Source organism: Hermetia illucens, chromosome 1 (assembly GCF_905115235.1).
Source record: "Hermetia illucens chromosome 1, iHerIll2.2.curated.20191125, whole genome shotgun sequence".
NCBI lineage: Eukaryota > Metazoa > Arthropoda > Insecta > Diptera > Stratiomyidae > Hermetia > Hermetia illucens.
In genome coordinates, this window is record NC_051849.1 from 34,991,789 (window position 1) to 35,012,618 (window position 20,830).

General features: G+C 42.6%; 2 protein-coding genes across 5 annotated transcripts in view; one reads left to right on the forward strand and one right to left on the reverse strand.

Annotated features, from left to right (window-relative positions):
- LOC119646681 (nose resistant to fluoxetine protein 6-like) overlaps positions 1-16,640 on the reverse strand; it is a 59,936-nt gene extending 43,296 nt beyond the window's left edge. Inside the window, exons 1-3 of one of the 4 annotated variants that reach the window (XM_038047234.1) lie at positions 16,514-16,640; positions 16,317-16,442; positions 16,097-16,223 (exon numbers count right to left, since the gene is read on the reverse strand). The gene's annotated coding sequence lies outside the window, so the exon portion shown is untranslated. Of the gene's footprint in view, positions 1-16,096 lie in introns of all 4 variants that reach the window. The other 3 variants (XM_038047237.1, XM_038047233.1, XM_038047236.1) reach the window with 3 other exon arrangements.
- Positions 28-903, forward strand: LOC119646682. Its single transcript, XM_038047238.1, has 3 exons — positions 28-278; positions 333-491; positions 573-903. The coding sequence occupies exons 1-3, from the start codon at positions 207-209 to the stop codon at positions 819-821; spliced, it is 480 nt and encodes a 159-aa protein (XP_037903166.1). The 5' UTR covers positions 28-206; the 3' UTR covers positions 822-903.
- Positions 16,641-20,830: the final 4,190 nt, after the last annotated feature.

Sequence of the window (20,830 nt, forward strand, 5' to 3'; positions counted from 1 at the left end):
TATAGTTTGCTACAAGGCTCCACTATGACATTTATCTGGCCACCACTGTATCTGATATGTGACAACAAATTCGACTCCGATTATTCCCAATGCTGGTCCAGATTAAGATTATCCAGCGAATGTGAAGATAGCCCAAGTACGAAATAGTTTAAGTCCAACTTTCAGTTGCATTTGCAGACCCTTAGTGACGTGTGTTCCGTAACAAGATGGCAGTTTTCAAATCCTCCAGTTTAAAATGTTTGAGGAACTGCTCCTTTGCCGCAGGAATTGTCTCTTTGGTAAATCTTTTATGGTTTCAAAATGAAATAAATAAGATATAATTCGAATCGCAGATATTTTCGTTGATGGTGTTCATGTTATATTTAATTGCTTCAAACTTTACAAATGTCTCCAAAAACAAGGACGTTTTCAATCTTCATTGCATGTTCATGACAGTTTCATCTTTTCTTCAGATCTTTGCTAATATATTTTTGATTGTTGGATGTGTTAAGGTGAATAAATATCTTATTATACATTTTCATATCCCATTTGCGGATGTAATTAAAATAATTTAATTTTTTTACTGTTTCCAGAAATCCCATCAATACGTTCGAGTTTGGTTGATTTTGTGTATCATTTCCTGGGTCTTTGCTCTACTAGCATGTGTGCTAGTTGTTTATATCCAGGAAATTTGGCAGCAAATAGGTACCCAATATCTCGTGGCCATCATCTTAGCTGCTTGCTTTTATTTGCTCAATTGTGATGTTATTCATTGCTACTATTTACAATTGCACCAATTTGCCTATAGTACTTTGACCGAGGTCTTACAATCGAACGGATAACGTGCTCCAAAAGTTATTAAAAATAAATGTTTCCAAGTAGTTGCATTAATAACATAAAGTGAATTAAATGTTTCCAAAATTATGTTGAAAGTGCTATTTATTCTGAAGAAAAGTGATTAAAATAAAATCTCACTAGTCGATCTTACAGTTTTTCAGATAATAACATGTGCATAGCAGTGACCCTTTCTTAGTAGCTTGACAATGACACGCAGTTACCCGACATGCGCTTCAACATCCCCGGGAATTTCACGAAATGCCTGCACTCCTTCTCTACTGCTCTGCGCTAAGCGATCTTTGGGGGACCAAACGCGTCGCCCATCTGGGGGGAATGGTGTAGTCAGCAATGCAATTGTCATCAAGCTTTCGAGATATTCTTTCATATGTTTCAAGGTTATTTTATTATCTTTGTGAAGGCAGGTAGTACGCAAATACCCCACCGTCGTTCAAATCTTAAAAATCATCTGATTCTTCCACTCTTTGGGAAAAGTCTTGGATTCTCAAGATTTCCTACGAGTGGAAGTAGCATATCTACAGTAAATTCAAGTGCAGGTACTGCGTTTTAGTGCATTGATGGCCGGAATAATTTCTCTTCTGCTAGGAGCAATCGTCCATATCCGCATGTAACGGTGACACGGTCACATCCACAAGAAAAAGAACTTCACCGGATGTAAAACGATTAAGAACCATGGTTAAGTGTTATTTTCACTTCTTCAGTTGCTCGTCATGGTTGATGACAGCTCCATCATTAGCATCCTTTACAGGACCATTGAAAGATTTGCAACCACATACAACCTTTTTCGTGATGTAGTATACACTTGTGAAATCAGTACGATCTTGAGCATCTTCCGTTTGTCCGACCATCGCAATTGCAAATTCCCGCTAGCCACGGTGAAACTACGATGAACTTCTCGGGATTTCGCTCGGTATCGGAGTTCGAACAAGTTACGTCCGCCACTACTTGAAACGGTCAATAGAGCCTTCAACCCGCTCCATTCATCAATCCGCTTCGACAATTCCGCAATAAGCAAGATGTTATGACGCCCCTTCGGGACGTGGTCCACGATCCAAGAAGCGCCCAGGAAAAAGGAACATTTCTGATAGGGAGGAATGGTAGGGTAGGAGAGAGCAGTTTTTCTCAGAAGAATATGCACTCTTCTGGGGCATCTCCATCTTAAGTCTAAAGAAGCGAGACAGCTAGATTGGAGGAACAAGGCCGACTCCTCCTTCTCCTCAGATTAACTTGAAATAGTGGCTCAACACTTCCTCGTCATGGCACTTGAACAATACAGGCAGACAGCTTAGTTGGAAGGCCGAAAGCTAGTGTTTGGTGTGGTCAAAACCAAGAGTATGGTTGATTTGTGGTCATCAGCTCTATTTGTAAAACCCAGTCTGATTAAATAACTAAAAAATAATTTAATTGAGTACACTGTAAAGAACCTACCTAGATTGCCATCCAAAACGCCACAAGCTCGGTTAAGGTTTTTAGTTAGCAATCGGAAAAGTAATACGAGACTCAGGAGTCAGCATAGGTGAAACTATCCTCATTAAGTACACCCAGTTGTTAGCCTATTGTGATGAGTCTCAGGAACGAATATACCGTACAAGAAGCTTTCCCTCGTAATAAGGTGGCAATGCACCTTGCTAATCCTCATGAGAGAAGCAACATGAATATCGAATAATATTGTGACCTTTCAGTCATGAGTAAATCAGACAGTGAAAAGGATTGTAAGGTTATAATTGTGGGAAGAGACGAGTATGTTTTTTTCTTCGGTGGAACCATGGCCAACGCCAGGATGGAGAAATTGCTGGGAATAACGAAGTACATAGACGACATTAGGGCCAGAACGCAGTATTTGGAACTTTCAATCGAAGCAAACCTCATTCTGGACATGTGTTGTGGCACTCTTCTTCTTCAGTTTTTGTCCCATTCAGAAGCAGGGTCGGCTTGTCTTGATGGATTTCGTCATTTAGCCCGGAGTCGCCATGCTTTCAAATCATCATCCACCATTGTCCCCGCAACATACGGTTATGGACTGCCGCTTGAAGCAGATGTGAAATGAACTCGACCATCAACGCATTCAAACGCATATACGTCTATCGTTCTTATGCTTCTCCAAGCCTGGCGTTACCTGAATTCGAGGATATCTTGGACAGATTGGTCCTGGAGGTAAAAGAACAGAGACTAAAAGTCATTGTCGATGACTTCAATACATGGGCCACTGGACATCATCCCGGGCATACCATCGTAGAGAGCCTTTCATATTAACTGCTGGTTAAATAGTGATCTGTCTGATCTTCGATCGGCTTGGATCCACGGAAGAATTAACCAGGAGGTGAAGCAGAGTGTTAACAAGGCGCTCGAAGAAATCTCAAGCTAGCTATACAGCGGAGCAACAGAGGGTTTTTCAAAAAACTCTGCGAAGAGATGGATATGTACCCATGGGCAGCAGCGCCTACAGGGTTGCAATGGGGAGATTCAAAGATCAGGCAGATCCACAAGTTACATGTCCCAATCTCCTACTGCAAATTCAATGGGGTTTGTTTCCTCAAGAGAGCACGAGCGGTTGCAGTCTCCAGATACCTTTAGATGTGGCTGTAATACCATCAGTAACGACGAAAAAATACTGAAGATTTGCAGGAGACAGCAAAACAGCGAACCTCGAAGGTATAACAAACAAAGTTCTTAAGTTGGCTGTTTTGTCCAGACCAGACATATTTTTAGAGTTGTTTGAAACATGCTTGGTGAATGGGATCTGTCCTGCAACATGGAAACCACAAAAGCTAGTGTTGTTATCTAAACCTGCTAAGCTTCCTGGTGAATTATCTATTAGACTACTGGAACTACGGGGAAAATGCTGAAGCAAATAATCTATAACCGACTGCTTCCTGCTGTAGAGGGTCTGGAAGGCTTATCACACCGATAATTCGGGTTCCGTATGACCAGATATACCATCGATGCGATCAAACTGGTCACTGGTTAAGCTGAAAATGCGATACAGCATATCACCACTTTAAAATCGGCAATGCGAGTTTGAATTTCAATTTACAACATATTTGCACTAAGGCGTCCAATGTTTTCATGGCCCTGGCAAAGATAATGCCGAATATTGAGGGTCCGCGATCCAAAATAATAAGGGTGAAAATTGTGCGGAAAATAGAGCGCGAGATTGAAAATTATGAAAATCTGGAAGGAAGAATTATGCGGGTCCGCCCATTATCCCTTTTTTATTGAAATTTCTATTCCGGGCCCGGGGGAACCTCCTCTTTTCCACCCCCGCCCCCCCCCCCCTCTCGTCAGGCCTATTCCTCTGATCGGCACATGAAAGACGCCACAAAGGAGAAATCGTTAAACAGGTGGCAACATCATTGGGAACAGACAGAAAAGGGTCGATGAACTCACAGATTGATTCCCAGAATCAAGGTGTGGGCACAGAGAACCCATAGTAAGATAAACTACGAACTGATGCAGTTTCTCACGGGACAAGCTCATCTAACTGTTCCAGCTGAGACGATGGAGCAGGTCATCTTAATTGAAAAAACAATTGCGTGCCAGGAAAAGTGGAATGATGTTAACCACATGGTGGGGCGGACTCAGTGCAGGTTGAGAGAGGCAGAGGAGATGAGAAAGAGGCATTTGCGAATATAATTAATGAGCGAAGGGAGAGGATAAAGCCGTGTTCATCCCGCGAAGTAGTACTTTGCCATAGTTCCGCGGAAGAGTGGACAGAAGTTATGGGGTGGTTTTAGGAGCTAAAAATCCCCCACGTTGGAACATGTCCCTGGAAAAACAAAACAGAAGATGGAACCGATTTTAATAGGATTTCGTTTTCAACAAAACCTTGAAAAATTTCCGAAATTCGAAATATTCCATTGAAAGAAGACCGAAAAAGGCCAAATAACAGAAGTAGTTCATCTACAAGGCGATTTTGTCTTCATTATAATTCATGGCATTATTCTTGCCAGGGCCATACCCGCCGTGGATCTCTAGTCACAAGCATATTGCGCGTGTTGTTTAAACCGTAACTCCGTATCTATCATCACTCCCTAGTATTTGACGGTCGGCTTGGAAGTGGTGATGTGATTGCCGATTCTAATTCAGACGTAATTTCGCTTCCGGCTCTTTGTAATGAGAACCGATTCCTTTTTTTTCCCCAAGTTCCACAGTTCCACCAAGCCTTAATATCACTGATTGCTTCACAAGAGTATAACTCAGCGCCCTTTCGATGCTTTGCGAATACAACTAATGCTATATCATCGGTAGAACCCACCACCGGGGACTCCTCCGGACCCCAAAAGTTAAGTATATCATTGTACATATTGTTCCACAGCAGTGAGCCAAGTATGGACCCTTGTAGGGCATCCGCTGAGACAACGTACTCTTTCGCTCCATCATCGATATCATACCAAAGCGACCGTTCTCGCAGGTAGGAACACCAATCGTGGACAGGCACTTTCGTATAAGGTTCCAATTCGCCGAATCAAATGCATTCTTCACGTCAAGGGTCACCACCACACAACATTTGCTAGTACAGCCCCTTCCGCGAATTGCATTCTCAACCAAGCCAATAACCATTTTGATTGCGTTAATGATTGGTCTTGCTTTACAAAACCCACACTGCCCATCTGAAAGGCCTATTTAGCTCTCGACCATCACGAGTAATATGTTGTAAATTACCCGCTCCAACATTTTCCCCATAGTATCTCGAAGCCATATGGATATATGTGAGGGTAGTTCACTGGGGCTTTATCAGCCTTATCCCCTCGGACATGCACGCTTAGAACAATTCTGCGAATATGTCCGGTCTGGATTTTAGAGCGAGTTTAAGGGTTCTATTCGCTGCTATCCAGGCCCGATGCTTTGTTTCACCTATTCCGCTGCAGATTTCCAATAGCTCGCCCTTACCTCCGCTTCCGAGCAAAGCTCTTTAAAGCATTCCCTCCTGCTCCACTGAATAACAAGCTAAAGGTTTTCCCGGAGCATATATACCCTTTTGTCCCAATCAAAGATGATTGCCTGGTGACCGGTGTTGGTGTAGTTCATACCGCTTATTTTCACCCCCATAAAAGCACTGATCGACTGACTCATGGAGCATTGTATAGCTCAGCGATCGCACGTTGCTCCAGCAGGTGAGTCTGTGACAAATACAGTACCGCCACGGCTTCTGTAGGGTTCTCACTTATGATGGCAATTTCCATCAGAGATTCTTAAGTGTTCTGCTCAAGCAAGTCCTGAGCGACCCTGCAATGATTAAGGTTTATTTGAAAAAACCTCATTTTTTTCATTGTAGTTATCGCCTTTCTGAATTCCGGGTATTTGCCACTTGCGGCAATATGCCGGTTATCCCTTCCTTCCTTTCCTTCGCACAATAGGCATTCGCGGTCCCTATTACACTTCTTGGCAATGTGTCCTTTTCCCCCACACCTTCTGCATCGACCGGATCCATGCTGGTGCATGTCTTCACGAAGTGTCCAAACATGAGGTACTTAAAGCATCTCTTTAATGAAACCTCTCGCCGGCAAACAACCCATCCAATTTGAACCTTTCCGGCCGACAATAATTTCTGCGAGTTCTTTACTTGGGTGCGAAAGTCTTCGATTTTGCCCAAGCTGGATTATTTCAGCTCAAACATGAGATCGCCTTTCTGGATCCTTCGGATTTTGCTGACACCAGATTTTTTAGGTAGGGATCAGATTTTACCTTTTTTAGAATCTCCGCATAAGACGCCCTTACTAGAGATAACAATTGCCTCTGAGCGAATTCGCCCTTTTGCTTTCTTCTTCGTCTTTTTGTTAGCGACTTTAGTCCAACCACCATTTTCGATGCCCTTAGGCTTCCCTTCGATTGCAGGCGTTCGTACTTGGGGCACAGATTTTTCACTTTCTGTGTTCCGTTCTTCGGAACTGCTTGTGCACTTTTTTCCTTTTAGGCGCCTGCTAATTCCCTAAAAGGTCACCGTCGTTTTCCTCGACTCTTTTCTTTGCTGGCAGGTCGATAACACTACAGTTTAGTGTCACTTGGATCGCTTGTGGGTGGGTTTCGGCTTTTCCTTGGGACCACTTTCCTCCTCCTGCGACCTACTATAGAAGACCCTAATGGATTTCGCCATATTTTTAATAGCTTGGTGCACTGTGCATTTGTCCTTGATGACCTCGGACAGCTCAATTATTTTTGCTCCAAGCTACTCGGAGTCAGAACTCTGTTCTGTATGAGTCTTGGCCGGATTATCCACTTTAGCATTGGTGGAGATCGAAGAATTGAGGAGCTTCTGCTGAATGGGTCAATTTTTTGGTCTAGGAGTACCTCCTGTGGTTCGCTCTTAGACAAATGCGGTGGTCATCGAGACCCCTATAGTCGCGTAGCGATTTCCTTTCAACCAATAATTTTTTACCTTCGTCATTGGTGTCCTTGGCAAGGTCTTGCTTCGCTTGAACACCCCTTTCTTCATCTCGAAATCACTAATAGGCTTAGATGCCACGGTGGCCAAGTTGTCCACCACCAAGGCACTGCAGCCGAGAGATACCGACGACCGGGAGCTCAGTTGCTCACCCCAAAAGCCGCCGTACTGGGTTTCCGAACTCCTGCGCCGTAAGTTGCCTCATTCCCTCTTCTCCCATGTTGGCTTTATTTTCTAGGTATCCTTCCCATAGCCATTTTGGCCCATGTACCAAAGATGGTCATGCACAGTCAGAAAAGAAAAGTACATGAACACATATTTACACATCAATAGCTATGCTCCAATCCGCCAACCGGGGTCGCACCTGATGGAAGATCTAGCAACTCCTCAAAGGTCTGTCCGTGTGTGTGTGTGTCTACTACACCTAATTTCCTCGGAAACAGCTGAACCAATTGTCACGAAATCTGGTGAAAAGTGGCGCCATTTTGTATTGAATCTGAGGACGACCCAGTTGACACCAACAGCGAGATGTTGAAAGAGTTGAACGGAGATGACCGCGACTACGTAGATAAATAATGCTGAGGATAATACAAATCAACCTGCAGTGCTTGAATTGAATAGATATTGCCCTTATAGATTTTCCGGGTGAGATCATCCTCGTCCATACGGATTAAATGACCCGCCCACCGTAACCTATGGTATCGCTTATAGATTTCGTCATTGTGTAGGCTACGGAATCGTCCATCCCCATGTAGGGGGCCAAAAATTCTTCGGAGGATTCTTCTCTCGAACGCGGACAAGAGTTCGCAATTTTTCTTGCTAAGAACCCAAGTTTCCGAGGAATACATGAGGACTGGCAAGATCATAGTCTTGTACAGTAAGAAGTTTGACCCTATGGTGAGACGTTTCGAGCGGAACAGTCTTTGTAAGCTGAAATAGGCTCTGTCGCCTGACAACAACCTTGCGCGGATTTCATCATCGTAGTTGTTATCGGTTGTGGTTTTCGACCCTAGATAGGAGAAATTGTCAACGGTCTCAAAGTTGTATTCTCCTATCCTTATTCTTCTTCGTGTTTGACCAGTACGGTTTCATATTGTTGGTTGATTCGTCTTCGGTGCTGACGTTGCCACCATATATTTTGTCTTGCCTTCATTGATGTGCAGCCCAAGATCTCGCACCAATTGCCGCCTCCTCGATCTGGATGAAGGCAGTTTGTACGTCTCGGGTGGTTCTTCCCATGATGTCGATATCATCAGCATAGGCCAGTAATTGGGTGGACTTGAAGAGGATCGTACCTCTTGCGTTTACCTCAGCATCACGGATCACTTGCTCGAGGGCCAGGTTAAAGAGGACGCATGATAGGGTATCCCCTTGTCGTAGACCGTTGTTGATGGCGAATGGTCTTGAGAGTGATCCTGCTGCTTTTATCTGGCCTCGCACATTGGTCAGGGTAAGCCTAGTCAGTCTTATTAATTTCGCCGGGATACCGAATTCTCTCATGGCCGTGTACAGTTTTACCCTGGTTATGCTATCATAGGCGGCTTTAAAGTCGATGAACAGATGGTGCAACTGTTGTCCATATTCCAACAGTTTTCCCATCGCTTGCCGCAGAGAGAAATTAATATCATTATGGTTTATATTCAGTGCAGGCTCAGCATTCATACCAGTGATTGCGAGGCCTATCTAACATTTCTGCCGTTTGGGCTCACAAGGAGCTCTGGCCGCCATATGGACTTAACCACAAGCACCGTGAACACCCGCACGGGGCCAACTGCAAATAACCTGGTCGAGAGAACATTAATATTCCCATGGTACCAGACAATCTCCGATGAGGCTTTGTGGCAGGACCACTTCAGATGAGTCCCATTGCGGACTTGGGTCTAACCACCCACCTTAGGTACATGGAGACGCCTCTGGGTGTGAAGCTGGAAAGTTTTTCAACCCTTGCGTTCGCCTGGAATAGCGTTAACAATTAACACTTTCCCATGATAATATCAGAAAATCACACTTTTTTAGATGCCAAACATTATCAAGGAATGCAAACCAGCACAAGTTTTCATCGTTGTTACCAAGAACACTTATGTATATCAATCTGCGTTCACTCGAACTTTCTTTTCAACTTTTCCAAGAAGTGCATTTTTTTCTATTTATTGACAAAAAAGTAAATAACCATAAAAATGTACACAAATATTGTATGGTGCTGAGACTTCAGTTGAAAACTGACTCACCAAATTTTTTGTTATTTCTCTCAATTTTTTTTTACTTTGACAATGGAGCCAATTTTAATTTGCACCCAGGTGTTGCATTCGGAACCACCTAATCTGGGTATACTCCAGACGAATTGTTATTTATTGACATTTTATCTATAGTTCCTATTGAATTTGTGGCTAACAAAGCAAAAAAGACAACGTTAGTATTGAAGCGAGAAACCTTACGAAGAAATTTGGAATTCACGTAATCTGCCTTTGTGTACTTCACCTCATTGCTCATCAAGTATTATGGGATAGTGAGGCAAGTGCAAAATTGTTGGTCATACAAAGATGCATAGATGTGAATTTGTAAATTCAACATCCTTAACAGTGCCTCACTGTTAGGCAATCAACAATATTATCTTATGACCATGCAGGGGGTTTTGGTTCATAGAGGCGTTAATGATCTATTTATTCACTTTTCATTAACAACTAAATATCTTGAAGGAAAAACCGCGGAAGGGTAGCAAACCTAAAAATAACGAGAACATACACATCTAAATCTTAGAGTTCAGAACTTTGAAAATAAGAAAATATTGTACTCCATTCATAGACATATCGGAACAAAGTAAGTTTTCTATGCCGAATAAATCACTCAAATAACGTAAAATGCCGATCGAAATAGCAAAGATGTTAAAATATATCATCGAAATAACCCCAAAGTCAGGAATTTTTTGGTCACTGTCACTTCTTTGAATGCATTAATAAATTAACTCGTTGTTAACCATTGCTTAGGTACCATTCATCTTATTTGCTGTTAGGAATCTACAGAGAATCAATTGTTGGCTTCATTAAGTAGCTGTGGTTTGGCTTTTCTCTTATAGGTGACTTCTGGAGTACCCCTACAAACAAGCCAACAGTAATTCGTGAGTATTCTTCATTCCAGCGAACGTCGAAATATGGAACTTTTCTTCGTGTTCAATACTGATAGCTCCACAACTATGTAGGCGTGAGAAAAATTGATATGGTAGTAAAGAAAATAGACTTTCAAGAAGAAGAAAACCTTTTGGACCCACAAGAGGCTCCGGAACGACATTTTTCTCACTGGATTTTTTTTGCTGGCCAATCTGCTTGAATCTAGTGTGATTTTCCATTCCTACAATATACAAGGTGTAAAAAACAATAGATGTGTTTCCTGCCTCAGATGTCTAGGGCGCGCAGCATTTGAGGTCCCCCGCATCCTGGGCATCCTCAGGCCATTAAATTTGTCGACGCTCTTTGATTTTGAATTCTACGGTAGTTAGGAAGCAAAAAAAGGAGAGAGAAATCTTTAAAAGACAAAGCAAATTGAAATTAAATGATTAAAGATAGTAATAATAAAATAAGAATCAAACCGATAAAATATAATAAGGAAGTTCAATTACTTCAATAGTCCAACCATCCTTTCCCCAGAGGTTTAAATGATGTCATGAATTCTGCTGGCGAACATTTCAAGACACCGAAAATTCTTTATATTTTCCTTAGTGTAATTTCTACCAAGGCTCCAACTTTATAACGTCGCCAAGTATAACTAAATAGAATAGAAGATATGAAGGGAATACGGGAAACGACCACTAGGGCATCGCCTTAATCGCCTTAATCTAATATCTGATCAACTGCTTCACAGCAATTGTTTCGCATTCCCGAGACGTACGTCTATACAAAATGCATTTGCTGGCACATAGAATGGGCATGCATATGACCGGGCCAGGGAATTTATAGCGGGAACAACAACAAGAAGAGTTGGTGATCATTTTTGATATTTACGAATTTACGTATAATATTTAATTTGAATAATGTTTAAATAAGTTAGGTAATTTCGTTTAAAGTTGAGCAGGTTTTGTGATTAAAATTTCAAGAGGGTATTAATATGATCATTTATAAATTAAGATTAAAGTATGTGTGATTTAATGAGATTTAAAAATATAAGATAAGGATAAAGTGCTAAACGATGCTAGATAGAGGGAAGGAAAAATGCTGCATGCAACAAATGGATCTTCTCGTCTGTTGCAGAAAAAACGCGAAACGAAACGGATATTACAAAGAAACAAAGGTAGAAAAGTTAAACTGAAAAAAAGCCTAGAAACCTCATCTCGGAGCCGGGTTCTTAGACTTTTCGCAAAGCAGTGTATAAATTTAAAAAATTGACTAAATATTGGAAAAGGCATAATTCAATAATTTTGAAAGTGAAGTCTACCTGGGTCAGTGTTGTCAATTTCCAAATGGAATTGGGGAAATTAATTTCCAACAACGAGTTTTTATTACATTTTGTACTAAAAATAGACTTAATAGTGCACGAGCCTTGAAATTCGTGTTCAAAATCAAAGTGGCAAATATTCCTGGGAATATGGATACACTAGGCTAATAAGGCAAGCACCTATATAGCGAGAGCACTCTATGTAACACAACGCACTACGAAAGCATGCAACACGTCCATGTTAAAGAAATTCAGTCGACCACCCCCTTCTTCATCTCACTAAAAACGATGTCCCAGTATTTACAATTAAGTGGATTATTTGCACTTTGCAAACAATGCAGTAGCAATAAAGGACAGTTCCTCAAACAGGCCGCGATGGCAAGCGGTTTTGCTCCATTTGAGTGCATTAATGGTAGTTAAAGGGTAGTATAGGTCCCAGGGCGAAACGTGGATTGGTACCAACAATGGAGCATAAAAGCTGAGAAATGGCTGCTGAACCAACACTAACAGCTCTACTACTAAACCCTATCTCCACCTCCACGTGGTGACCACTGAGAGCTCTTTCTTAACGAAAAACTGCAGACAGAGAAGGATGAAGGCGAGTCTCCGACGCCTAAAAACGGGACAAATCATACCAACTGGTCCTCCAGGTTGGGGGTTGAGTACGGCTGCACATTTTCTCATGGAACGTGCGCTTCCTGTACACAGATGAAGCTACAAAGCAGCTAGCCGATATCCTGTTGTGTTATAGGGCTGATGTAACAGCGTTACAGGAGATGCGTTAGACAGAGACTGGTTTCCTGGAGAAGAGTCGCTACACCATATATTGTAGCGGCTATCCAGTAAACCACGTCCTCGGAGTAGGTTTCTTAGTCAGCCAAAAAATGAAACCTGCTGTTATCGGCTTTGAATACAGCGAACGACTGTGCACTCTGCGCAATAACTGCAGTCAACGGAGATCCTGGAGATGAAGCATCAACAAATGATCTTCACAATCACCTGAAGAACGTTATCATAAATACGGGCACAAACATACTTGGCCCCAGCCGCAAAAAGAGTCGGATCGGTTGGTTTGACGATGAATGTAAGCTAGGTACGGAACGAAAGAATGCTGCATACCGAGCAATATTGCATTCTTAAAGGACGCGGGCACGCGCGGAGACTTATCACGAACTCCGTCGAGCGGAGAAGCGACTTCACAGATGGAAAAAGGAAGCCTGGGAGAACCAACAAGTCTGCGAACTCGAAAAGTACAGGGAGAAACCGCACCAGGCGCGGAAGTTTAACCAACAAGTCAGCAGAATGAAGCCTTATACACCACGATGCTCATCCTGCCGAGACAAAGATGGAAATCTCTACTTTGATGAGCTACTTAACAACCAGAACATCGGCGAGTTGGAGGTCCCGCTAACTGAAGACGACGGACAAATACTGCCACCACCAAGTTTAGGAGAAACAGTCCGTGCAATTCATCGGCTAAAAAATCATAAGTCGCCAGGAGCCGATGGAATTACAACCGAATTGGTTAAATATGGAGGCGACCGGTTACAACAAGTGGTTCATCAACTTGTGCTCAAGGTATGGGGCAGCGAATCAATGCCTGACGATTGGCAACGTCTCATACATAAAAAAGGAGATATCACACAGTGCAGCAATTATAGAGGTATCATGTTGCTGAGTACCATCTTTAAGATATTCTCCGCTATCTTGCTAGGCCGGATAGCCCCATACGCCCAGAACATCATTGGCTCATACCAAAGAAGCTTCACTCTATACAAATCAGCAACAGATCAGATTTTCTCTGTGCGGCAAGCGATGGAAAAACTATTAAAAAACTTTAAAGCCGCCTATGATAGCATAGCCAGGGTAAAACTGTACACGGCCATGAGAGAATTCGGTATCCCGACGAAATTGATAAGACTGACTAGGCAATCCTTGACCAATGTGCGAGGCCAGATAAAAGCAGCAGGATCACCCTCATGACCATTCGACATCAACAACGGTCTACAAAAAGCGAATTCCCTATCATGCGTCCTCTTTAACCTGGCCCTCGAGAAAGTGATCTGTGATGCTGAGGTAAATGCAAAATGTACGATCCTCTTTAAGTCCACCTAACTACGGACCTATGCTGACGATATGGACATCGTGGGAAGAACGACCCGAGACGTACAAACTGCCTTCATCCAGATCAAGTAGGCGGCGATTGGCGCGAGATCTTGGGCTGCACATCAATGGAGACAAGACAAAGTATATGGTGGTAACGTCAGCACCAAAAACCAACCAACCAACAACATCAAACCGCACTGGTTAAACGGGAAGAATAAAGATAGCAGCCTATAAGTTTGAAACCGTTGACAATTTCTCCTATCTAGGGTCGAAAATCACAACCGATAACAGCTACGATGATGAAATCCGCGCACGGTTGTTAGCAGCCAACAGAGGCTATTTCAGCTTACAAAAACTGTTCCGCTCGAAACGTCTCACCATAGGGTCAAAGCTCTTACTGTACAAGACAATGCTCTTGCCAGTCCTCATGTATTCCTCGAATACTTGGGTTCATAGCTAGACAAATTACGAACTCTTGGTTGCGTTCAAGATAAGAACCTTTCGAAGAATTTTTGGTCCCCTACATGAGGATGGACGATTCCGTAGCCTACATAACGACGTTCGTCGTCGATGAACGATACCACGACCGTCAGGTTGTGAATAAAATCCGGGGCAATAGGTTGCGGTGGGCAGGTCACTTAATCCGTATAGATGAGGATAATCCAGTTTATAAGGGCAATATCTATGATAGAAAAAGAAGACGAGGCAGACCCTGCCTGAGATGGAGCCATGGCGTAGGTTAGGACGCCATACAGCTTTTAGGGATATCGAATTGGTGGACCTCGGCGCAAAACCGGGATGTCTGGAGTTCCTTATTAAGGCAGACGTAGAACGGATACCGATTGTTGCACCGTTTATGATGCTGATGTACTGATTTACATTGGACAAGATCAACAAAATTAAACACAAGATCCTAAGCGAGCTAAAAAAGCATGTGCCAATATGGCTTTCTCAAACTTAGCATAAATATATCGCGAAAATGTCCTTTTCGGCAAGGGGTTTGCATGGTTCCTAACTATATAAAGGCAAATTGATCTTCGTTCGTTCTTCAATGTTTTTAATGGATCTCAGCATCTTTCACTGCTATTGCAGACAATCACTCAAAATCTTTTACGGTATTATACACGATTTTCCCAGCAAACATGTTGATATCACTTTTGGTTTTTTAATTTTTTTTTAAACCCTAAATATGCAACAAAATTCCCACAACTGAAATATTATAATTGTAAGAATTCTTCAAATAAATTTCGAAAAAAATCCAGGTATTTTCGAAATCTAAGAGTTAATCCATCGCCTTCAACCTAAGTTCAAAATCAAAAAGTGGAATGACCTGCGCTGCAACTACTCAAAAAAAATGTATAAATGTAGCCCAAAATTTAAATTTCAAATCATCTATTGCCAATATTTATCGTGTTTAAAGAAATATGCAATCAAAAAAAAAATCATTTTGCGTAATTAACAAAAAACCTGCAGATGATGTAATCTTGTAAGGAGCCCAATGTGCAATATTATCGTAATATGGGTCCGTACTTATGAGCATGAACACGAGCCATTTGTTCGCGAAGGCGCCGAAAAATTAATTGAAATGTTGTGCAATTATTTGCAATTTTCCGAATGTGCCCATACCTCCCGCCTACCCCGCACTAATAAGTCAATCAAAGGTTTCTTCAAGATATTTGCACTTTGCTTGGGTTTCGTCGTCTCGTTGGTCTTTCTATCTTTCAATGTACACAATTTCGTTTTCAAAGCCGCTGCAGCATCACTTTCACCGAACACAATCGCAGCCATCAATGAATTATTTTAACTTTGCGGGACGGATGCAATCGGCTGGAATTTATGGATTTGTAGGTCTTAAACGTGCATTCCGCTGGAAGCAACCGAATTGACTGAATTTTTCACTGTTACTGTTAAGTTAGTGAGACATCAAGAACCAGAAGAAAGTGCATTTACCATATCGAAAGAAGCTCCAGACGTGTAAGCAATCATTTGAATTTTAAATGATTCGTCGGTTATATGACCATCCATCATACGATCCACAGGAAAAACGTGTTTTGGGAAATTGGGCACAAACCAAAATACCACTAACAAATTGTTTTATATCACAATTTATATAAATTCAGTGCATTAACCGCTGAGTTCGACAATCTGACCGCCATAAAAACAATCGGAAAGTCAATTAAATCCACCAAATTTGAGATATTCGCTGCATAAGACACTTTCGAAAGACAACATTTTTCTTTTTCTTCACTTGGGACTTAGTTTTTCTTCTTGGCTGCGTATGCAGGAAAAAGATACGAAATGGCCAAATTACTTAACCACATAGTCAAAAAATTCAAATTACATACTCACCTCCGAAAACTCTTTAATCACTTGAGGCGCGCTTGTTGTTGCTGAAGTGGTACGATCGGTTTTTGCCTGCGGTCGATCTTTCTTCTTGTAAAGTTTAAAATTGCATAATCCAGTAACTCACTTGTATCTGGTTATCGAGCCAAAGAGCCAAAATTATTGAACGAATCAATTTCTAGTTTTCAAGATACATTTGATTAACTTAGAGACGAATTGCACTTACAATGCGAAACCGTTGGCGGTAAATAATTAGAACTAACAGATGCGACTTAAATCACGCTAATTTTCACACCTCCGATTAGATTCTAGCACGGTAACCTACGAGTAAGGGTCACTTGCACACTTTCCACTGGAAGATCACCGACGTCGATAGTGAAACATGTACTAAAAGTTGAAAACTTTTAAGATACTCCAACTTACGTTTCGTGTTACATAAAGACAACAATCAGAAGTAACTCCCGAAAAATGAAAATAAATGGACACGTCCGCGCGGATGGTGATTCCACATCTACGAGTGATCTGCTAGTGAACTTGATCCGTCGATCGTTAAAAACTTTTATAAACTCTGTCGACGAAGTATCTTTGAGATGAACCTCAGGTTTGGCGGGTAACCTGGCGTTTTGGAGTATTACTACTAAGAGTTAACTCTGTTATGAATGATGGTTTGCATGCATGGAGCCAGCGATAGGCAAACACTTTTATTATGTCGCTGAGCATCAGTTCTCCTAGCACAATAGGGCAGTGTGCCACCGGAGATACTCGTTGGCAAACACACGTTGCAGATCTTCTGGAACACATGATTTTTCAGTTGAGTGGAATTACATAATTAAGTTTTAACCAGGCGTGATATAATGAAAAGATGTTAGCTACTTTCTGCGGAATTTATGTATCATATATTCACAAATTAACTCCGTAAAAGACGGTCTGTTTGTCTGTGGAGGAACAACAAGGCGCCACAGGGAGTATATGGGGTGATTTCATGCACTTTTAATAGTATCTGATCTTCTTCCTTGTTACACTCCGTCCTCTCCTAAGTGCTTACGCTCTTACCCCGTCTGGTTCACCACTGAAATTCACAAAAAACTACGTCAAAAACAGACTGCGAGAAAGAAGTTCCTGTCTTTTAGAAACGTTGCTGACATAGTTTTTTCAAATCCCTTCGTTCCTCTGTCAAATTCTTAATACGTAAGTCCAGAAACGAATATTTGTCCAGCGTGGAAGACTTACTAAAGCGCGGAAACCTCAAACCTTTCTGGTCCCACATTCGCAACTCCCGCTGCCCTGCCCAGTTATCCCCTCCGTCCATTAAATTCTCTGGCTTCTCAGCTAGCTCCCCCCAACTATCTTGTGATTTACTTTGCCGCTACTTTGCGTCAGTCTATGTTCCCCCTGCTTCCTCCGAATCCCTCCCGATAGTGGGTGTCGCCTGCCCCGCATCGGCTACCATTCCCCTTCCTACCCCTCCTTGTCGAGTACCTTATTGGCAAACTTGATGCCAACGTCGGGCCTGGCTACGATGGTCTTCCAAACCTCTTTTTGCTCAAAACTGGTAAGTCCATCTCCCTTCCCCTATCTCTTATTTTCAACAAAATTCTTGAAGAGAATCATTTTCCCGGCTTGTGGAAAGAGGCTCTCATCATCCCCATACACAAAAGTGGCGATCGTACGCTTGCCGATAATTACCGTCCCATTTCCCTTCTCCCCTCCTGTTCCAAAATCCTGGAAAGATATGTCAGCGACTGGTTGTCCGCCACTTTGGCCAACACATAGTGAAAGAGCAGCACGGCTTCGTTAAACGTAGGTCCACTGCCTCCAACCTGCTTGACTTTACCAACTTTGTCGCCAAATGTCTAAATTCACGGCAAGAAGTGCGTACCATTTACACTGAAAGCCTTCGACACTGTAAATCACAAGATACTTCTATCCAAACTCTCGTCCCTAAACGGTCACATACCACTTGTTTTATGGCTTGCCGTGTCTCTTTTGACGGCTGTACTTCCCGCTCCTTCTCCCCCTCTTCTGGCGTCCCACAGGGGTCTATTCTAGGTTCTTTGCTATTTTTATTTTTTATTAACGACCTTCCTCCCCTCCTTACTTGTTCCTGTTTGCTCTATGCAGACGACCTTAAGCTGTTTTCCGCTATATCGTCGCCTAGGGACTGTGTTTCCCTTCAGTCTAACCTAGACACTCTGGTTCGTTGGTGCTCGACTAATGGTTTAGAGCTAAACGTCAGAAAGTGTCACCCTATGTGCTACTCCCTAAAATCCTCACCCACTTCTTTCTCCTACTCGCTTAACGGACATTCCTTATCCTGCTTAAATTCCACTCAAGACCTCGAAGTCACTTTCGATAATAACCTCCGCTTTGACACCCATTGCCTCGATGTCATCAATCGAGCAGCAAAATTGTCAGGCTTTATTCTTCGCTTCTCCTCTGATTTTAACTTCATCCAACCCTCCTTAGCTCTCTTCAATTCCCTCGGGTATTACTCCGTGATCTGGTCACCCTCCCGCAACGGTGATTATCTTGCCCTTGAAAATGTCCAACGTAAATTCACCCGTTCCCTCTTCTTTAAGAAAAGCTTCCCTCGTGTGGATTACCCCTCCCGCCTCCGCTTTCTGAACCTTCCCTTCCTACAACAGCGTAGATCTTGATCATAGATTCTTTAAACTTTCCTCGGGTCTGATGGACTGCTCCGCCGCTGACGAGATCACCTGCCGTCCTGCGACTTATATCACACGTAGCGCAGACATTTTCAACGTGCCCTTCGCAGAGCTCGAAGTCTATTTTCATTCCCCGATTCCCAGGCTTTGCCGAAATTATAATGCAAAACAACTTGGTCCTTTTAACTTCCCAACTTAAGTAGTTTTAAACGTAAGATAAGTTTTTTGCTATCTCCTCCTCCTGAGGACAATAATTAATTGGAATTTTCTCTGTTTATTGTCCGTTAATTAAATAAAAAAATAAATAAAGAAAAAGGAGAAAACTGGATGGATTTTGCTTCTCTGAGATGAGGGATAAGGGGTACTATGATTAGTTCTATGGGGAAACAACGGATGTGGGGGCACAGAGCATTGGAAGGGGAGGGGAGGGCTGAATCCAGTTCTTACAATGCCCTCCGATTCCCCATACATCTGTTTGGTGGAAGATATGAAGTTCCCTGAAGCGTAGAGAGAACTGGGAAGTCCAAAAGGAATGCGTGGTGGGATATATGGAACTCTTTTACACCGATGGCTCAAAAACAGAAGAAGGTTCTGGAGCCGGAGTCTACCTCTCGAATAAAAATGAGAAAGGGGCTTTTCCTTTAGGACCATATGCATCGGTTTTTCAAGCCGAAGTTTATGTGATTCTAAGGGCGGCAAACTAGATGATTGACGAGCGGTTGAAGGGCAGGCGCATCGCAATCTACAGTGATAGCCAACCTGCATTGAGGGCGTTGAATAGTCCTTTGATCACCTCGAAAATGGTTCAGGAATACAGAAACCGTGTGAACTCTATCTCTAGATTCAATACGGTGGAACTACTCTGGGTACCTGCTCACTGTGGCGGAGAGGGAAATGAAGTCTCGGATGTTTTAGCGAAAGAGGGGTCAATCTCCCCTATCCCGGGACCGGAACCAGAAATTGGAGTACCAGTAGCAATGACTAAATCTGTTTTCAAAAACTGGGAACAAGCTTCCCACAATGACAGGTGGCAGAGCCTAAATGCTGCTCGACACACCAAACTTTTCCTGCCAGAACCAAACATACGTACCGCAAAGTTTATCCTGTCGAAAAGCAGGAGGACTTACAGGTGTATTGTGGGCATTTTAACAGACCATAATTCATAAGCTGGGCATATGTTCAGAATAGGAATTACTCAAGATGATACGTGTCCCTCTTGTAATGAGGAAGCGGAATCTAGGGAGCATTTTCTATGAGGATGCCCCGCCTATGGACACATCAGGCATCAGATCTTTGGTGCCGATGTTCTCCAATTGCAACGCGTAGCATCACATCCACTAACGGAAATTCTGCGATATGTTAACGAATCTGAAATATTCCATTAGACGGGGGTGGTGAGCACAATGGGCCAACACGGCCTGAGTGCTCAGAAGCTGTAGCTTCTCCCCCAACACACACACAGACACCTACTAGTAAATCAATGCATTTGATCTCTCATTGAGGTAGGATCTATCCTGTGGGTTGAAAATTAAGAATGCACTCACTTGCTTGTCGTAAATGAGGTCAAAACTTCTAAGTTAAAATTTTCAATATTTTACATTTACATAGATACGTGCTATAGCAGTCAAATAATAGTAAGGATCTCGAAGCGAAGTTGTTGACTAGAGTACGGTGGACACCAATTTTGTGAAATCCCTCCTGTAAATTACATCAACAATGTGCTACTGGGCCTACCTCCACTTCCTGGGAAATATTTTCCACGCCTCGATTAAGGACAGACTTACCGATTACGACCCTCGGCTATCGGTTTTCAGAACGTCAGTACACTCCTCAACAACGGTATAGAGAACCCCTATGATGCTCGCTGTCTCTAGCTTAAGCGACAGTTCTAGGACGACCACTAAGATTCATCGTATACCATTATAGCGGCGTCCAAAGTCCTACGTGAGCGTTCCAGCATCCCATTGGATTGAGGGTGAAACGCAGTCATCTGATAGGCTTTGGAGCCTAGGAGTTGGCCTAACTCCGAGAACAGGGTAGACTCGAACTGCGTTCCCTGGTCAGTAATGACTCC

Excerpts from the sequence above, each read along its gene's own strand:
- LOC119646682 (XM_038047238.1), top strand. The coding sequence starts at position 207 with ATGGCAGTTTTCAAATCCTCCAGTTTAAAATGTTTGAGGAACTGCTCC. Across the intron at positions 279-332 it reads CCGCAGGAATTGTCTCTTTG|ATATTTTCGTTGATGGTGTT; the intron begins GTAAATCTTTTA and ends TTCGAATCGCAG. Across the intron at positions 492-572 it reads TGATTGTTGGATGTGTTAAG|AAATCCCATCAATACGTTCG; the intron begins GTGAATAAATAT and ends TACTGTTTCCAG.